This window comes from Notamacropus eugenii, chromosome 3 (assembly GCF_028372415.1).
Source record: "Notamacropus eugenii isolate mMacEug1 chromosome 3, mMacEug1.pri_v2, whole genome shotgun sequence".
Lineage (NCBI taxonomy): Eukaryota > Metazoa > Chordata > Mammalia > Diprotodontia > Macropodidae > Notamacropus > Notamacropus eugenii.
The window spans coordinates 473442368-473458869 of NC_092874.1; the positions used below are offsets into that span (position 1 = coordinate 473442368).

General features: G+C 37.9%; 1 protein-coding gene across 6 annotated transcripts in view; it reads right to left on the reverse strand.

Moving 5' to 3' along the window:
* The window catches only part of SCN11A (sodium voltage-gated channel alpha subunit 11), a 229891-nt gene that overhangs the window by 11581 nt on the left and 201808 nt on the right, over window positions 1-16502 (reverse strand). For all 6 annotated transcript variants that reach the window (XM_072598947.1, XM_072598948.1, XM_072598944.1 and 3 more), the window contains 3 exons: window positions 15963-16016; window positions 5106-5243; window positions 4070-4174 (listed from right to left, as the gene is read on the reverse strand). In XM_072598947.1, coding sequence (XP_072455048.1) covers window positions 4070-4174; window positions 5106-5243; window positions 15963-16016 — 297 coding nt within the window. The remainder of the gene's footprint in view (window positions 1-4069; window positions 4175-5105; window positions 5244-15962; window positions 16017-16502) is intronic.

Sequence of the window (16502 nt, forward strand, 5' to 3'; positions counted from 1 at the left end):
CAAAGTACTGGGAACAAAGTCTGTCAATTGGAGAATGACTATAGAAGCTAAAGCATATGAACGTAATAAAATTTTATTGATCTGTGAGATATTTCTGAAAGGAGATGGATTTAGACAAATCAGGTTGGACTTATAGACATTGATACAGACTGAGATAAGCAGAATCAATAAAACAATTTATACAGTAATGATGATATTATCAAGGAAAACAACTATGAAAGACAAGAATGAAGATTTAATGACCAATCACAACGCTAGAAGACTGATGATTAAGTGAGCTTTCCAATTCTTGGCAGGGGAGTGAAGAACTAGTGGTGCATCATGATGCACACCTTTGTAGACATAGCTAACATGAGATTTTTTTTTTTGTTTTATATATTATAATTATATATTTATATATAATAATATATTTATATAACAATATAATTTATATAATAATATATTACATATAATTATAATTATGTATATTATATATAATTTTTGCTTGCACATATATAAAATATTATATATATACATACATTTATTATAACAGACATGGGGAGGAGGAATTTTATGAGTGTAGGAAATTAGTAATAACAATATAAAAAGAAGAGAAAGTAAAAAGTGTTCACGGAACATTTTTTTTAAGATACAGAGAAGAAAGCAGAAGAAAGTTCGTAAGGGGATATAAAGAAGAAAGGCATTATTGGAGTAAGCATTTTAAATTTAACGTATACTTAAAAAAGAAAAACAAGGGGTGGAGCCAAGATGGCAGAGTAGAAAGACACACATATGCTGGCTCTCCCCACGCAGCCCATAAAATACCTGTAGAGAGTGACTCTCAACAAATTTTAGAGCAGCAGAAGTGGAGAACAACAGAGTGGAGGAGATTTCCAGCCCAGGGTGACCTGAAAGACCCACAGGAAATGTCTGTTGCACCAAATGCAGAGCGGAGCCCAGCCCCAGCCTTGGCCATGAGGCACATGGCTGGCAAACAGCCCTCAGGGTAGAATCTCCAGTCCCAGCAGCAGGGTCACAGATCCCTCAATCCACAGGCGCCAAAGGTCAATGACAGGATTTTTTCAGCTGTCTGGGAAGGGAGAAGGGCCTTTCATAGCTCCAGCCTCAGGCAGCAGCCACGGAGGCCATGGCAGGTGGCAGCAGTTCCCACAGCACCCCCTACTACAGCCCATATCCATTGTTGGATCATAAAAACCCTGGGGCCACTGAGGAGCTGATCATTACCTCATATTGAATGGCAGCGGAACTGGAGGCCAGGTGGCTGTGGAGAGGAAACTGCTAAGATTCTGGTCACAAAAATCTCTTTCTGCTCCCAGATGAGTGTACACACTTGATTGTGCCACCTTGGAGGATTACAGATTGCCAGAGTATACCCTACTCTTGACAAAGGACCCAAAAGTCAAGTAACTGGTTGGGAAAGTGCCCAAAGAAGGGGAAAAAATAAGACTACAGAAGGTTACTTTCTTGATGAACAGATATCTCCTCCCATCCTTTCAGATGAGGAAGAACAATGCTTACCATCAGAGAAAGACATAGAAATCAAGGCTTCTGTATCCCAAACATCCAAAATAAATATTCAATGGTCTCAGGCCATGGAAGAGCTCAAAAAGGATTTTGAAAATCAAGTAAGAGAGGTGGAGGAAAAACTGGGAAGTGAAATGAGAGAGATACAAGAAAAGCATGAAAAGCAGGTCAACACTTTGCTAAAGGAGACCCAAAAAAATACTGAAGAAAAAAACATCTTTAAAACTAGCCTAACTCAATTGGCAAAAGAGGTTCAAAAGGCCAATGAGGAGAAGAATGCTTTCAAAAGCAGAATTAGCCAAATGGAAAAGGAGATTCAAAAGCTCACTGAAGAAAAGAGTTCTTTCAAAATTAGAATGGAACAGATGGAGGCTAATGACTTTATGAGAAACCAAGAAATCACAAAACAAAACCAAAAGAATGAAAAAATGGAAGATAATGTGAAATATCTCATTGGAAAAACAACTGACCTGGAAAATAGATCCAGGAGAGACAATTTAAAAATTATGGGACTACCTGAAAACCATGATCAAAAAAAGAGCCTAGATATCATCTTTCATGAAATTATCAAGGAAAACTTCCCTGAGATTCTAGAACCAGGGGGCAAAATAAATATTGAAAGAATCCACCGATCACCTCCTGAAAGAGATCCAAAAAGAGAAACTCCTAGGAACACTGTGGCCAAATTTCAGAGTTCCCAGGCCAAGAAGAAAATATGGCAAACAGCTAGAAAGAAACAATACAAATATTGTGGAAATACAATCAGGATAACACAAGATCTAGCAGCTTCTACATTAAGGGATCGAAGGGCATGGAATATTATACTCCAGAAGTCAAAGGAACTAGAACTAAAACCAAGAATCACCTACCCAGCAAAACCGAGTATAATACTTCAGGGGAAAAAATGGTCTTTCAATGAAATCGAGAACTTTCAAGCATTCTTGATGAAAATACCAGAGCTGAATAGAAAATTTGACTTTCAAACACAAGAATCAAGAGAAGCATGAAAAGGTAAACAGCAAAGAGAAAACATAAGAGACTTACTAAAGTTGAACTATTTACACTCCTACATGGAAAGACAATATTTGTAACTCTTGAAACTTTTTTCAGTATCTGGGTAGTTTGTGGGATTACACACACACACACACACACACACATAGAGACAGAGAGAGAGAGAGAGAGAGAGAGAGAGAGAGAGAGAGAGAGAGAGAGAGCACAGGATGACTTGAACAGGATTGGATCATATCTTTAAAAAAATGAAATTAAGGGGTGAGAGAGAAATATATTGGGAGAAGAAAGGGACAAATGGAATGGAGCAGATTATCTCTCATAAAAGATGCAAGTAAAAGACTTTTCAGTGGAGGGAAAAAGGGAGGAGGTAAGAGAAAAAACATGAAGCTTACTCTCATCACATTCGACTAAAGGAAGGAATAAAATGCACACTCATTTTGGTATGAAAACCTAGCTTACAATACAGGAAAGTGGGGGAGAAGGGGATAAGCAGGGTAGGGGGGATGATGGAAGGGAGGGCAGTGGGAGGAGGGAGCAATTAGAAGTCAACACTCTTGGGGAGGGATAGGATCAAAAGAGAGAATAGAAGAAATAGGGCGTAGGATAGGATGGAGGGAAATATGGTTAGTCTTAAACAACATGACTATTATGGAAGTCATTTGCAAAACTACACAGATATGGCCTATATTGAATTGCTTGCCTTCCCAAAGGGAATGGGTGGGGAGGGAGGGATGAAGAGAAGTTGGAACTCAAAGTTTTAGGAACAACTGTTGAGTATTGTTCTTGTAACTAGGAAATAAGAAATACAGGTAATGGGGTATAGAAAGTTATCTTGCCCTACAGGACAAAAGAGAAGATGGGGATAAGGGAAGGGAGGGATGTTAGAAGGGAGGACAGATTGGTGATAGGGGTAATTAGAATGCTTGGTGTTTTGGGGTGGGGGAGGGGAGAAATGGGAGAAAATTTGGAACCCAAAATTTTGTGGAAATGAATGTTGAAAACTTACATAAATAAATTTTTAAAAGTTTTATTGAAAAAAAATAAAAACAAGCTGTATACAAGAGAGATTTGTGGTTTCATGTTTTTCTGTTTTGTTTTTGTATTCAGGAAAAGCTCATGTTCGTTAAGTTCATAATCACAAAAAATAATTTTTAAAAACTACATTCCTTGGCCCTTGGCTAAAGTCCTCCTGTGATGCCTCACGGTGTAATGGAGGTGACTTTGACTTCTCGCAGGCCAGGTCAGCAGAATGCCAGTTCACCCAGGCTCTACCAGGTATAGGTTGAGAACCAGAGTGTGTGACTGGCAGAAGTTAATTCACATTGGCTTTTCAGCCACAATTCTCAAAGACCGCCCACCAAGTTACAGCACCATCATTGTAATCTATATCAGGGGATGGAGTGTTCATGTCCTCTAGTTTATGGGTATTGGAGTAGTGAAGGGGACATCTTACAAAGAAACCACAGCATTTCATAAACTTAATTTTGTCCTCTATCTATGGTGTATCTATTTACAGCAACTCAGCTGATCTCACCACAGGCCTTGGAACAGGTTTTTGGGGCTTCTTTGATCCCAGTTTTTTCATCGCATTGTAATATTTTTTCTGCTCCTCTGTCATGAAGATATCTTGGCCACCTAAGTACATTGGAAAGACGTTGTTATTCCATTCTGTGTCCATTATGGGAGACCATTTGAGTTTCAGAAATGAAGCTTTGCATTTCTACAATTTTCTGTCAATGCCCCCAGAAAGCCACATGGGAGAAACTAGAAGACTGTCCTGCAAAGCTACAGAAGGTTATTCATTAATAGCTGGTTTTCATCTTAACTGAGGATAAAACAATAAAAATTACATCTCTAATACTTAACAGATACGAGGATGACATTTCTGGTACTCAGGTCTATCTTCTGGCTTAGCTCTTATTCAGATGGTGAATCCTTAATGCCCTCCATTCATAGTAATCCATAGAAAACCCCTAGGATGGCACTACAGACATCATAGGGCATGGTGATGAGCAGAACCAGGACTAGGAGAAGGGAAAGCAGGCAGTCACCTAGGGCACAGCACTTAAGGGGATGCATCAAGGTGCGCTTTCCAACATTATCAATGCAAATATTCTGAAGCCCAGAAATTCTCTTCTCCACAATATGAAACATATGGGTTTCATGACATCAAGTCCTATGTGTTACAATTACAAGTCTTGCAATTGTAACCCATTAGCAGGTTCAGGCACTTGAACTTCACTTTCATCGTTACAGAGGACCTCCCCTATGAGGAAACTCCCTCTACCAAAGCAGGTCACCACCTTCTTTATATCTTATAGTCTTAAAAGTTGCCCTGGGCATTGAGATATTACGTGACTCACTCAGAGTCACACAGCCAATATGTATTAGAGAAGGGTCATGAATCCTGGGACTTTCTAGATCAAAAGATGGCTCTTGATATGCCAAACTGACAGTAACATAGTAACATACCCTGACTAAGGAATGCAAACGCTTTCCCCTGGCTCTGGGGATAAGGGTCCTCTCTCTGTAAAAAGTGCAGAACAAGCCAGGACTTTCAGGATACTTATCTTTTTTTGCTGTTGGTTAAAGTTGTCAATAATCACACCGATGAAAAGATTCAGTGTGAAGAATGAGCCAAAAATGATAAAAATGACGAAGTAGAGATATGCATACAAGTTATGCTCAAAGCTGGGCTGCTCATCCAACTATGGGGGTGAAAACACAGAAGAGAAAAATCACAAGGGAAAGACACATTCTCAATCCTATTGTCTTATTCAAGGGCTATCATGATATCTCGGTTAAAACCACTCAGTCACATCACATGCCATCAGAAAACATCCTAAATTACTTCTGTTGCATCTAGATTATTATGGGCTATTTAACCCCTGTGGAGAGCACTGGTCTATGTTGCTATCATAGCTCAGAGTATCTCTAATTTTTAAAAATTGATTATTTATTCATTTTAACATTCTTTTCTTTTTAAAGTTTATTTTAGACTCAAATGTCAAAACACAAGTTACAGAATAGAAAAAAGAACCAAAAACATATCGTAAACTTAAACAATGGAACTTAAATACAAAGTTAAAAAGAAAAAAAAAACCTGCCATGTGCATAGCAGAACATGAGAAGATTCAAGTTAAGGAACATTTCCAGAAAGCCTACATGATAAATAATACTTGTGTTGAAAATGTCCATCTTTGCTTCCTTGTGAGTTTTCCTGTTCTCTGCTGTGCACTTTTTAACTTTGTTCTTTTTTGTGCTTTCCCCCCATCCCCCAGAAGCCTACAAAAAGTTGAGATATGTTTCTCTATAGCTGTAGAATATACATACACAAATATACATATATATGTACATATTCTTTCCCAAAAATATTTTACTTCTGATCTTTGCTTTTTATGTTTGTGTATATCTCTTGTTTCCTATCCCTCCTGCCTCTTCCACTTTACTTCTAGCCACTACTTTGCCCTCCTATTACTTACCAACCCCTCTCCAAGGATCCTTCCCTTATCCAACCCCATTCCCATAAATCCTAACACCCTCCTACACCTCCCTCTTCCCTCTAAAGATCCCTCCCTTGTCCTCTCTCCCCTCCCTATGCCCCTACCATTTTATTTTTTCTGAATCTAGAAGACTTTTATACTCTTCTAAATATATATGTATTGTTCCCTCTTAAACCCATTCCTGATGAAAGTAGGTTACCAGAACTTCCAGCCCTCCTCCTCCATCTAATTCTTCTGTATTGATTCTTCTTTTTGCACTTCATTTTTATAAAATAATTACTCTTTTGGGTTGTTCCTAAATGGTTTTACTTTTTAATTCACATCCTACTCAGATTTTCCCCAATCTTACTTATAAGCTACCCAATTACTAATAAGAATCTTAGAAATATTATATATATGTATATATGCATATATAGAGTAAAGAATAAACAGTCTGTCCTTATGAATCCCTTATAATCAGTCATTGGTATGAACCTTATATTTCTCTTGGTTTTTGTATGTCAACTCTTCTATTAAGTTCAGAATTTTTTAAACAAAGTTTTGAAAGTCTGTGAGTTTATCAAATGTCCGTATTTTTTTCATTCACGATAATACTCAACCTTTCAAGGTATGATATTTTTTACCAGAGCCCCAGTTCTTTTGCTCTTCGATATATTATGTTTCAAAACCTACAGTCCTTTAATGTCTCTCTTGCAAGGTCTTGTGTGAGTCTAATTGTGGTACCACCATATTTAAATTGTTTTAATCTTTATACTTTTAACATTTTATCCTTGAGCTGGGGGTTTTGGAATTTGACTAAGATATTCCTATGAGTTTTTCTCATAGGATTTCTTTGAAGTAGTGATCAATGGATTTTTTTTTCTGTTTCTACATCTCCCCCCTCTTTGTTTTAGTGCTTCAGGACAATTTTCTTTAACTATTTCTTGTATTATTGTATCAAGATTCTTTTTTTGATCATGACTTTCAGTTAGTTTGATTATTTTTGTATTGTCTCTTCTTGATCTATTCTCCAAATCTATTGTTTTTCTTATAAGATGCTACAGTTTCTCTTCTATTTTTTCATTATCCATATTTTGGTTAATTATTTCTTGACATCTTATAATTTCACTAGTTTCACTTTGTCCAATTCTAATTTTCAAGGCATCATTTTCTTCCTTAAGATTACGGATTTCCTTTTCTAATTGGTGATTTTCCATTCATAACCTTTTTGTTTTCTTGGATTATTCTTATTTTTTTTCTTTAGTTTTTCCTCCACCTCTGTCATTTGATTTTTAAAGTCTTTTTTAAGATCTTTTAGAAATTCCTTTTGGGCAGGTGACCATTTGACATTACTCTTTAGGGGTGTCTTTACTTCAGTATCCCTCTCTGAAGATAAACCCTCAGTCTTCTCTGTTCTTATAATAGCTTTCTATGGTTGGATTCTTTCTCCTTTGCCTGTATACTTGTTGTGGTAATAAATTAATTTTTGAAATCAACTCTAGCCCTGGGGTATAGGAAATGGTGCCTCTTGCTCCAGATCTTCATTTCTCCTCTGTAGCCTGGCATCAAAGCCAAACCTCAAGCCTCCTGTAAGTACTCGCAGCCAGGGGCCTTCTGCCTCACTGCTTCTGCACTCTCCAGATGTATGCTGGATCCTTCTCGCTTCACTGGTCTCTGCTGCACAGCTGGGTCTGGCATTTCTTATCAGCAAAGATTCTCTCAATCTTCCCGGATTCAAACACCCAGCTCTTCTCACTATCACGGGGTGAAAGTTTCTGTGGCTGGGGCAGATGCAGCCTCCCAAACCAACTAACCCCAGGGCTTGCTGTTTGTGGTTAAAACGGACCTAGAGGTGTTTACTCTTCACAGGGACCAAACCTTCTCCTGGGATTTTTCTCCCTATTTTTTCAAATTGTTCCAGGAAGACTCTGGTTGTGCTCCTATTCTTATCTATCTTCACCCACTCTTCTTTCGCCCTAAGGTGCTATTTTAACTCTTTTTGTGGGTGAAAATCTTGAGAGTTTGGAATTTTCTGAACTACTCTGCCATCATCCAGAATCCTCCCATTCTTTTCTTTTTAAATTTTGAGCTCTGCATTCTCTCCTTCCTTCCTTCCCTGCCACTACCTCCCATCCATTGAGAAGACACGTGGTACGATAGCAATTACAGGATACTTGCAAAAACATGCAAAACATTTCCATATTAGCCATATCACAAAAAACAATAAATTAATAAAGCAAGACAATAAATTAATAAAGACAAGACTTCAATTTGCACTCAGAGTTCACGAGTTCTCTCTCTGAAGTTGTACAGTATTTTTTCAACATGACTCCTTTGGAACTGTCATGGATGATTGTATTGACCAGCGTAATCACTATTCCTACTTTGCTGGTACCGGGCACAATAATCTCCAGGTTCTTACATCAGTTCATATAAGTCTTATTCTATATTTTTCTCTTGAAATTATTCTTCATCATTTCTTATTGTATAATAGTATCCTATCACAATCATAACCTACAACTTGTTCAGTCATTCACCAATTGATGGGCATCCCCTCAATTCCAATTCTTTACCAGTACAAAAAGAGCTACTATAAGCATTTTTGCACATATAGGTCATTTCCTTTTCCTTTGATCTCTTCAGGGTACAGATATAGCAGTGGTATTGCTGGGTCAAAGGATATACACAGTTTCATTTCTCTTTGGATATAGTTCCAAATTGTTCTGCAGAATGATTAGACGAGTTCACAACTTTACCAAGTTTATTAGTCTACCTATTTTCCCTCATCTCCTCCATCATTTTTCATTTCTGTTAGATGTGAGGTGGTACCTCAGAGTTGTTTTAATTTGAATTTCTTTAATCAATAGTGATTTAGAGCATTTTTCATCTGACCATAAACAGTTTTTATTTCTTTTTTCTGAAAACTACCTGTTCATATATTCTGATCATTTATCAGTTGGGAATTGCTTCTTATTTTTATAAATTTGACTCAATTCCCACATGAAAAATAAGGCCGTTATCAGAGAAATTTGTTCCTAAAATTTTTATATTATTTCATTGTCTGTGGTATCTTTGAGCAAAATGTAGTTTCCTTGCCAATCTCTTTTAATTGGATCTATTTTGACTTTTGCTTTGTCTTTTTTACTCCAGATGAAGCAAATTAGATTCTCCAGTCTTTTATTTTAACTCTCTGTGTGAATCGCTGTTTCAAGTGTGTCTCTTGCATACAACATGTTGTTGGATTTGGGTTTCTAATCCATTTTGCTGTCTTCTTTTGTTTCATAGGTGAATTCATCCTGTTCATATACACAGTTATGATTATTGTGTATTTCCCTCTAACCCATTATCTTCTTTTGATCCTTCTCCCTTTCTCTTCTATCTCTCTCTGTCTTTGTCTCTCTCTTGTCCCTCTTCAAAAGTCTGTTTTGCTTCTGATCTCTGCCTCCTTTAATCTATTCTGCCTTTTCTCACACAAACCCCTTCATATCTTTTCTCGTTTCCTCTCCTATTTCCCTGTTGGGTAAGATAGGTCTCTATATCCAACGGAGTGTGTATACATATTCTTTCCTTTTTGAACCAATTCCAATGAGAGTGAGGTTCAATCATTGCCTACTGCATCATTTCCCCCTCTACTCTAAAAGTTCTTCCTTGTGTGCTTCTTTTATGTGAGAAAATTTTCCCCATTCTACCTCTCCCTTCCCCCTTCTTCCCATGTATCCCTCTTTCTCACTTCCTTATTTTTTTAAAGAGACCAACTCACACTCTTGCCTTCTGTCTATATAGACTACTTCTAACTTCCCTAATAATTATAAAGTTCTTAGGAGTTACATATATGATCTTCCCACATAGGAGTATAAGCAGTTTATCTTTACTAAGACTCTTATGATTATTCTTCCAAGTTTACCTTCACATGCTTGAGTCTTCTCTTTGAATGTCAAGTTTTCTACTAGAATACTTGAAAGTCCTCTATTTCATTAAATATCCATTGTCCCCTGAAGGATTAGACTTCACTTTGCTGTGTAGCTTATTCTTGGTTGGAATCCTAACTCCTTTCCCTTTGAGAATAATTATATTCCAAGCCCTCCCCTCCTTTAACATGGAAACTGCTAAATCTTGTATGATCCTGAATGTGTCATGTTTCTGACTGACTTGTTTCTTTTTGACTGCTTGAAGCATTTTCTCCTTGACCTGAGAGCTCTGAAACATGGCTATAATATTCCTAGGAGTTTTCATTTTGGGATCTCTTTCAGGAGGTGATTGGTGGATTCTTTCTATTTCTATTTTACCCTCTGAATCTAGAATATCAGGGCAGTTTTCCTTGACAATTTCTTGAAATGTAATGTCTAGGACCTTTTTTAATCAAGACAGGTAGTCCATTAATTCTTAAACTATTTCTCCTTGATCTGTTTTCCAGGTCAGTTGTTTTTCCAATAAGATATTTCAGACTTCCTTTTATTTTTTTCTTTTGGGTTTATTTATTGTTTCTTAATGTCTCATGGAAAAGTTTCCACTTGTCCAATTCTAATTTTTAAGGAATTGTTTTCTTAGTGAGCTTTTATATCTCTTTTCATTTGTTCTATTCTGCTTTTTTAAGGATTTCTTTTCTTCAGTGAATTTTTGTGCCTCTTTTACCATTAGGCCAATTCTGCTTTTTGTTGCCTTTGGGGAAATTTTTAAAAATATGATTTATTTGTTTTCAACAATCACTTTAACAAGATTTTGAATTTCAGATTTTCTCCCCATCTCTCCCTTCCCCTCACCTCAGGATAGCATGCACTCCAACCACCCCTTTCCCCAATCTGCCTTCCCTTCTATCACCCCCCTTTCTCCCATGTCCCTCCCTTCTATTTTCCTGTAGGGTAAGATAGAGTTCTATACCCCACTACCTGTACAACTTATTTCTCAGTTGCATGCAAAAACAATTTTTACATTAATTTTTAAAGTTTTGAGTTTCACATTCTCTGCCTTTCTCCTTCCCTACCCACCCTCATTGAGAGAGCAAGCATTTTGATATGGGACATATATGTGTAGCCAAGCAAAACACTTCCATAACAGTTATGTTGCAAAAGACTAACCACATTTCCCTCTATCCTGTCTTGCCCTCCATTTATTCCATTCTATCCCTTGACCTATCCCCCCACAATAGTGTTTGCTTCTGATTACCCCTTCCCCCATTCTGCCATCTCTTCTATTATCCTCCCTCTCCTATACCCTTTCCCCCATCTTCTTGCAGGATAAGATAGATTTCCATACCCTACTGAATGTGTGTAATTCCCTGCTTAAGGCAAATCTGATGACAGCAAGTCTCATTTATTCCCTCTCACCTCCCCTGACTCTTCCCCTCCATTGCAAAATCTCTTTCCTGCCTCTTTTATGTGAGGTGATTCACTACATTCTACCTCTCCCTTTCTTCTTCTCCCAGTACATTCCTCTCAACACCTACTTTTGTATTTAGGTATCCTCCCTTCATATTCAGTTCACTCTGTGCCCTCTGTCTATATGTACATACACACACACACACACACACACACACACACATACATACATATATCTATCTATATCTGTCTGACTGTGTTCATCCTTCATTTTTGTAGAAGACCATGACATCAGAGAGATGACGACATGACTTGCACTTGACTATGCTTTGAGTGAGGGAGGACTGTGCAGGTCACTAGCCTCAGTTCCCCTCCTGGGTCATCATCTATGTATACATCTACATATGTATATATTTATATATGTATGTATTTATACACATACATATAAAGATATAGATACATACATATATACATATGTGTATGTGTACTACTAGCTTAATACTGAGAAAGGTTTCATGAGTTACAAGTATTATCTTTCCTGTAGGAATGTAAACAGTTCAACTTTTATGAGTCGCTTATGGATTCTCTTTCCTCTTTACCTTTTCATGTTTCTCTTGATTCTTGTATTTTAAAGTCAAATTTTCTATTCAGCTCTGATCTTTTCAACAAGAATTCTTGAAAGTCCTCTATTTCATTGAAATTCAAATTTTTCCCTGAAATATTATATTCAGTTTTGTTGGGTAGGTGATTCTTGGTTTTAATCCTAGTTCATTTGACCTCTGGAATGTCATATTCCAAGTCTTCTGATCCCTTAGTGTAAAAGCTGCTAAATCCTGTATTATCCTGATTGTGTTTCCATAATACTTGAATTATTTGTTTCTGGCTGCTTGAAGTATTTTCTCCTTGACCTGGGAACTCTGGAATTTTCACTACAGTATTCTTAGGACTTTTCCTTTTGGAATCACTTTCAGGAGGTGATTGGTGGATTCTTTTTATTTCTATAGTTCTAGATAGAGTATCAGGGCAGTTTCCCTTGATAATTTCTTGGAAGATAATGTCTAGCCTCTTTTTTTATTGTAGTTTTCAGGGAGTCTAAAAATATTTAAATTATCTTTCTTGGACCTATTTTCCAGGTCAGCTGTTTTTCTAATGAGATATTTCACATTGTCTTCTATGTTTTTACTCTTTTGGTTTTGTTTTATAATTTCTTGTTTTCTCATAAAGTCAGTAGCTTCCATTTGCTCTATTCTAATTTTTAAGGAATTATTTTCTTCAGTGAGCATTTGGACCTCCTTTTCCATTTGGTTAATTCTGTTTTTTAAGGCATTCTTCTCCTCATTGGTTTTTTGGACCTCTTTTGCCATTTGGGTGCATCTATTTTCAAAGGGGTTATTTTCTTCAGCATTTTGGGGGGTTCCTTTGGCAAACTGTTGACTCATTTTTTATTAGTTTCTTTCATCTTCTCATTTCTCTTTCCAATTTTTCCTCTACATTTCTTACTTGATTTTCAAAATCCTTTTTGAGATCTTCCATGGCCTGAGACCATTTCATATTTTTCTTGGAGGTTTTGGATGTAGGAGCCTTGATCTTGCTGTCTTCCTCCAGTTGTGTGCTTTGTTCTTCCTCCACTTATATGCTTTGATCTTCATCATCATAAGAAATAACTTTTAACCAAGAAAGTAACCTTCTATAGTCTTCTTTCTTTCTCTTTTTTGGTCATCTTCCCAGTCAATTACTTGACTTTTGAGCTTTTGTTAAGTGGAGGGTGTGCTGCCCCAAGTTTCAGGAGTTTTGTGCAGTTGTTTTCAGAGTTATCTCTAGGACCATGTAAATTCTCAGTTACTCCAAAGTGGTATGATCAAAGGAGAGGTATTTACTCCTCTTCTGGCCTGAACTTTGGTCTGTGAACAACCACAAGCACTCTTTTCTGACCTGGAAGTATGAGCGCTGCCACACCAGTGCTCCTCCTCTTCCAAGACCACCAACCAGGACTGTGACCCAGATTAGCGAATTGATTCTTCCACCATACATAGGACAAGAGCTACAGAGGCAGCCACTGCTGCAACAGTGGCTGCCACCAACCTGGGACTAGGATGGGACTACATTCCTCTCTCACCCAGGTGAGAGAGCTTTCTCACTGACCTTTGAAGTTGTCTTTGGCATTTAAGGGGTGAGAAGTCTGGAAACCACTACAGCTGCTAGTGATTTAGCACCCTGCAACTCTGCTTCAAGTTGGGTACAATAGACCCTTCCTGTCAGCCTTACAGATTTTCTTGGGCTGGAAATATGTTTCACTCTGTCATTTTGTGGCTTCTATTGCTCTAGAATTTGTTGAGAACCATTTTTTTCAGATATTTTGAGGGGTTTTGGGGAAAGAACTCAGGAAGCTCCCTGCTTCTACCCTGCCATCTTGACTTTGACCCAACTCTGTTTTTTAAGGTGCTATTTTTACCAATATATTTTTGCCTCTTTTATTAAGCTACTAATATTTTTTTCATGATTTTCTTGTATCACTCTCATTTCTATTCCCAGTGTTTCCTCTATTTCTCACATTTTTCTTTAACTCTTACAGGAATTCTTTTAGGGCTTGATACCAATTAGTATTTTTCTTTGAGGCTTTGCCTATAGTTGTTTTATTATTATTATCTTATGAGTTTATGTCTTAGTCTTCCTTGCCACCATAGTAGCTTTTCAAGGTTTGCTCATTATTCTAGCTTATTTCTTGACTCTGAATGTTATGTTGAAGTTGGGTTCTGCTCACCTGGAGGTGGGGAGGCACTGTCCCAAGCTTCTGGCTTTTTTCTGCTACTGCTTTCAGAGCTAGTTCTGGAGATTTATAAAATTTTATTGCTTTCAAGGTGGTTTGATCCAGGGTAGGATGTGATTACTGCTCCCCTGGTTTGCATGCTCGTCTTTACCTTGTTCTGCTCCAGCCATGAGTGCTACTGCTTCTCTCCACCTTGGAACTAGAACTAGGGCACATGCTGTCTTGTGACTGACTACCAGTGTTCTTCTCCACCCTGGAACTATGACCAGAACTGAGTATGACCAATAGAATGGCCAATCAGTGCCAGCTACACCTAGTATCAGCAAGGGGTTCCCTGTAATCTGTTTCTGATCAGTCATCCAACCCCCTTATGGTCTTAGCTGAAAGCTCCCAAAGATGTTCCTACTGCTGCTGCCTCCTCCAACACCCACAGTTAGTGTTCCTGTCACGCTGTGACCTGACTCCCACTCCAATATTACAGAAATCTCTTGCTGACTTTCCAAGTTACCTTGGGCTGTAAAATGTCTCACTCTGACCTTTTGTTGGCTCTGCAGGTCCAAAATTTGATTCAAGGAGTTATGTTAAAGTTGTTTGGAGGGGAATGTTAAGAGAGTTCACTGGGTAGCTGCCTCTAATCTGATATCTTGGCTCTGCCCCCACATCCAGCTTTAAGAGCCAATATGTGACAGAGTAATGAGCCTTGAAATTGGCATTAGGAGGCTTTAGTTTAATTCTTAACTCTAACATTTATCACTGATGTGATCATGGATAAGTTGTTTCAACTGAGTCTGAATTTCTTTGTCTATAAAAATGGATAACCATCTCTGGACTGCTTTTCTCACTGAATGGTTGTTACCAACACCAGCAAGATGAAGCACACAAAAAAGTGAGATAATAATATTAATAACACTTTAGGCCTAACCCCTGTAGGAAATTGAGACTTAACACTGCTTAGTCAGACCTCACCTTCCTTGCCTCAAACTTCAGACATTGGTATTAAAGGTATACTCTGGAAGGATTCAAAGATTAACAAAACTACACTTGAGTGGTAAGAGTTCGTTTCCCTAAAACCTTCTTCTTGCAAGCCATCCACAACCAGACCTTTTGCTATCAAAGACATTGGTGGTTCTGACATTACATTCATGTGGACAGTTCATATTTAGACAAGCACAATGTCTGAAAACTTAGTGTATATAAACTATGTCAGACACACATGGACCTTAGGGAGATTCTAAGGAGAAAAAAATAGTTATGTATGTGTGTCTGCATGTGTGCATTTGGTGTGGCAGAGAGGAGGCAGGAGATATAGCTACTGTTCTCAACTCTGTCTCTGGCTTGCTATGTGACCTGGGATAACTCTTAACTTCTCTGGATCTGCATTTACTCTTCTGTAACATTAAGGTTAAACATGGTCCTTTCCAGCTCTGAGTAAATCAATAGAGGTTTTTTGGTTGTTGTTCATAACTCTAAATTCTATCTCTCTGTCCTCCTGGGGCATGTCCTCCTGAGCTCATTTAACTGAGCCCTCAGTATCTATGACTCTGTAGCTAAGCAGGTAGAAAGAGATTAAGGGGAAAATACTCCATCTTTCTAATTCCTAGCAGTGGAAATATTGGGAGCTCTTTTACTGGCAAATCAAGCTTCCCAGCATTCTGTACCTAAATCAGACAGCCAAGGAAATACCTATGCTGGCCACCCACCTCTACTGGAGTAATTTCCATTCTTATGGATATTTTAGGCTGCCAAACAATGACCTCTCTGATCATGGCAACATGTCCCCTCCAGTACAAGCCAAAGCATCCTGTTGAACTTACCCAGTTACCTTCAGATAACCCAGAAAGCCACCCAGTGTCTCCGACTTACCCCTCTTGAATCTACAGCTGCATACATAATATCCATCCAACCTTTAAATGTTGCCTGCAGCAAAAGAACAAAAGCAACATTGTTATGCAGTATTTTCTAGGAATGAAATATAAACAACATAGACATTATTATACACTCATACAGAAGGGCAGGGGTGGGGAACCTGCATGCAATAGGTTCCCCCCCTACACAAGGTACTATGAGAAATTAACAGAGTATAGAAAACATCTTGAGCCTTAAAATGTTTATAATTCAAATTAAAGGAAAACTTCAAGAACAAAAATCATAGAATTTGACAGTTGGACAAGACCTCAGTGGTCATCTATTTCAACCCATACATGAAAGAAATTGCTACTAGAAATTCGTAAGCAATGATCATCTAGCCTTTGTTTGAAGATCTACAAAGAGGCGACCCCATAACCTCCCCAAGCAAGTCAACATTATTTTGGATGGTCCAAGGTGTTAGGAAGCATTATCCCCCGATGTCAAGCTTATATTGAACTTTTACAGGTACTACTTATTGCTGCTGGTTCAACTGTC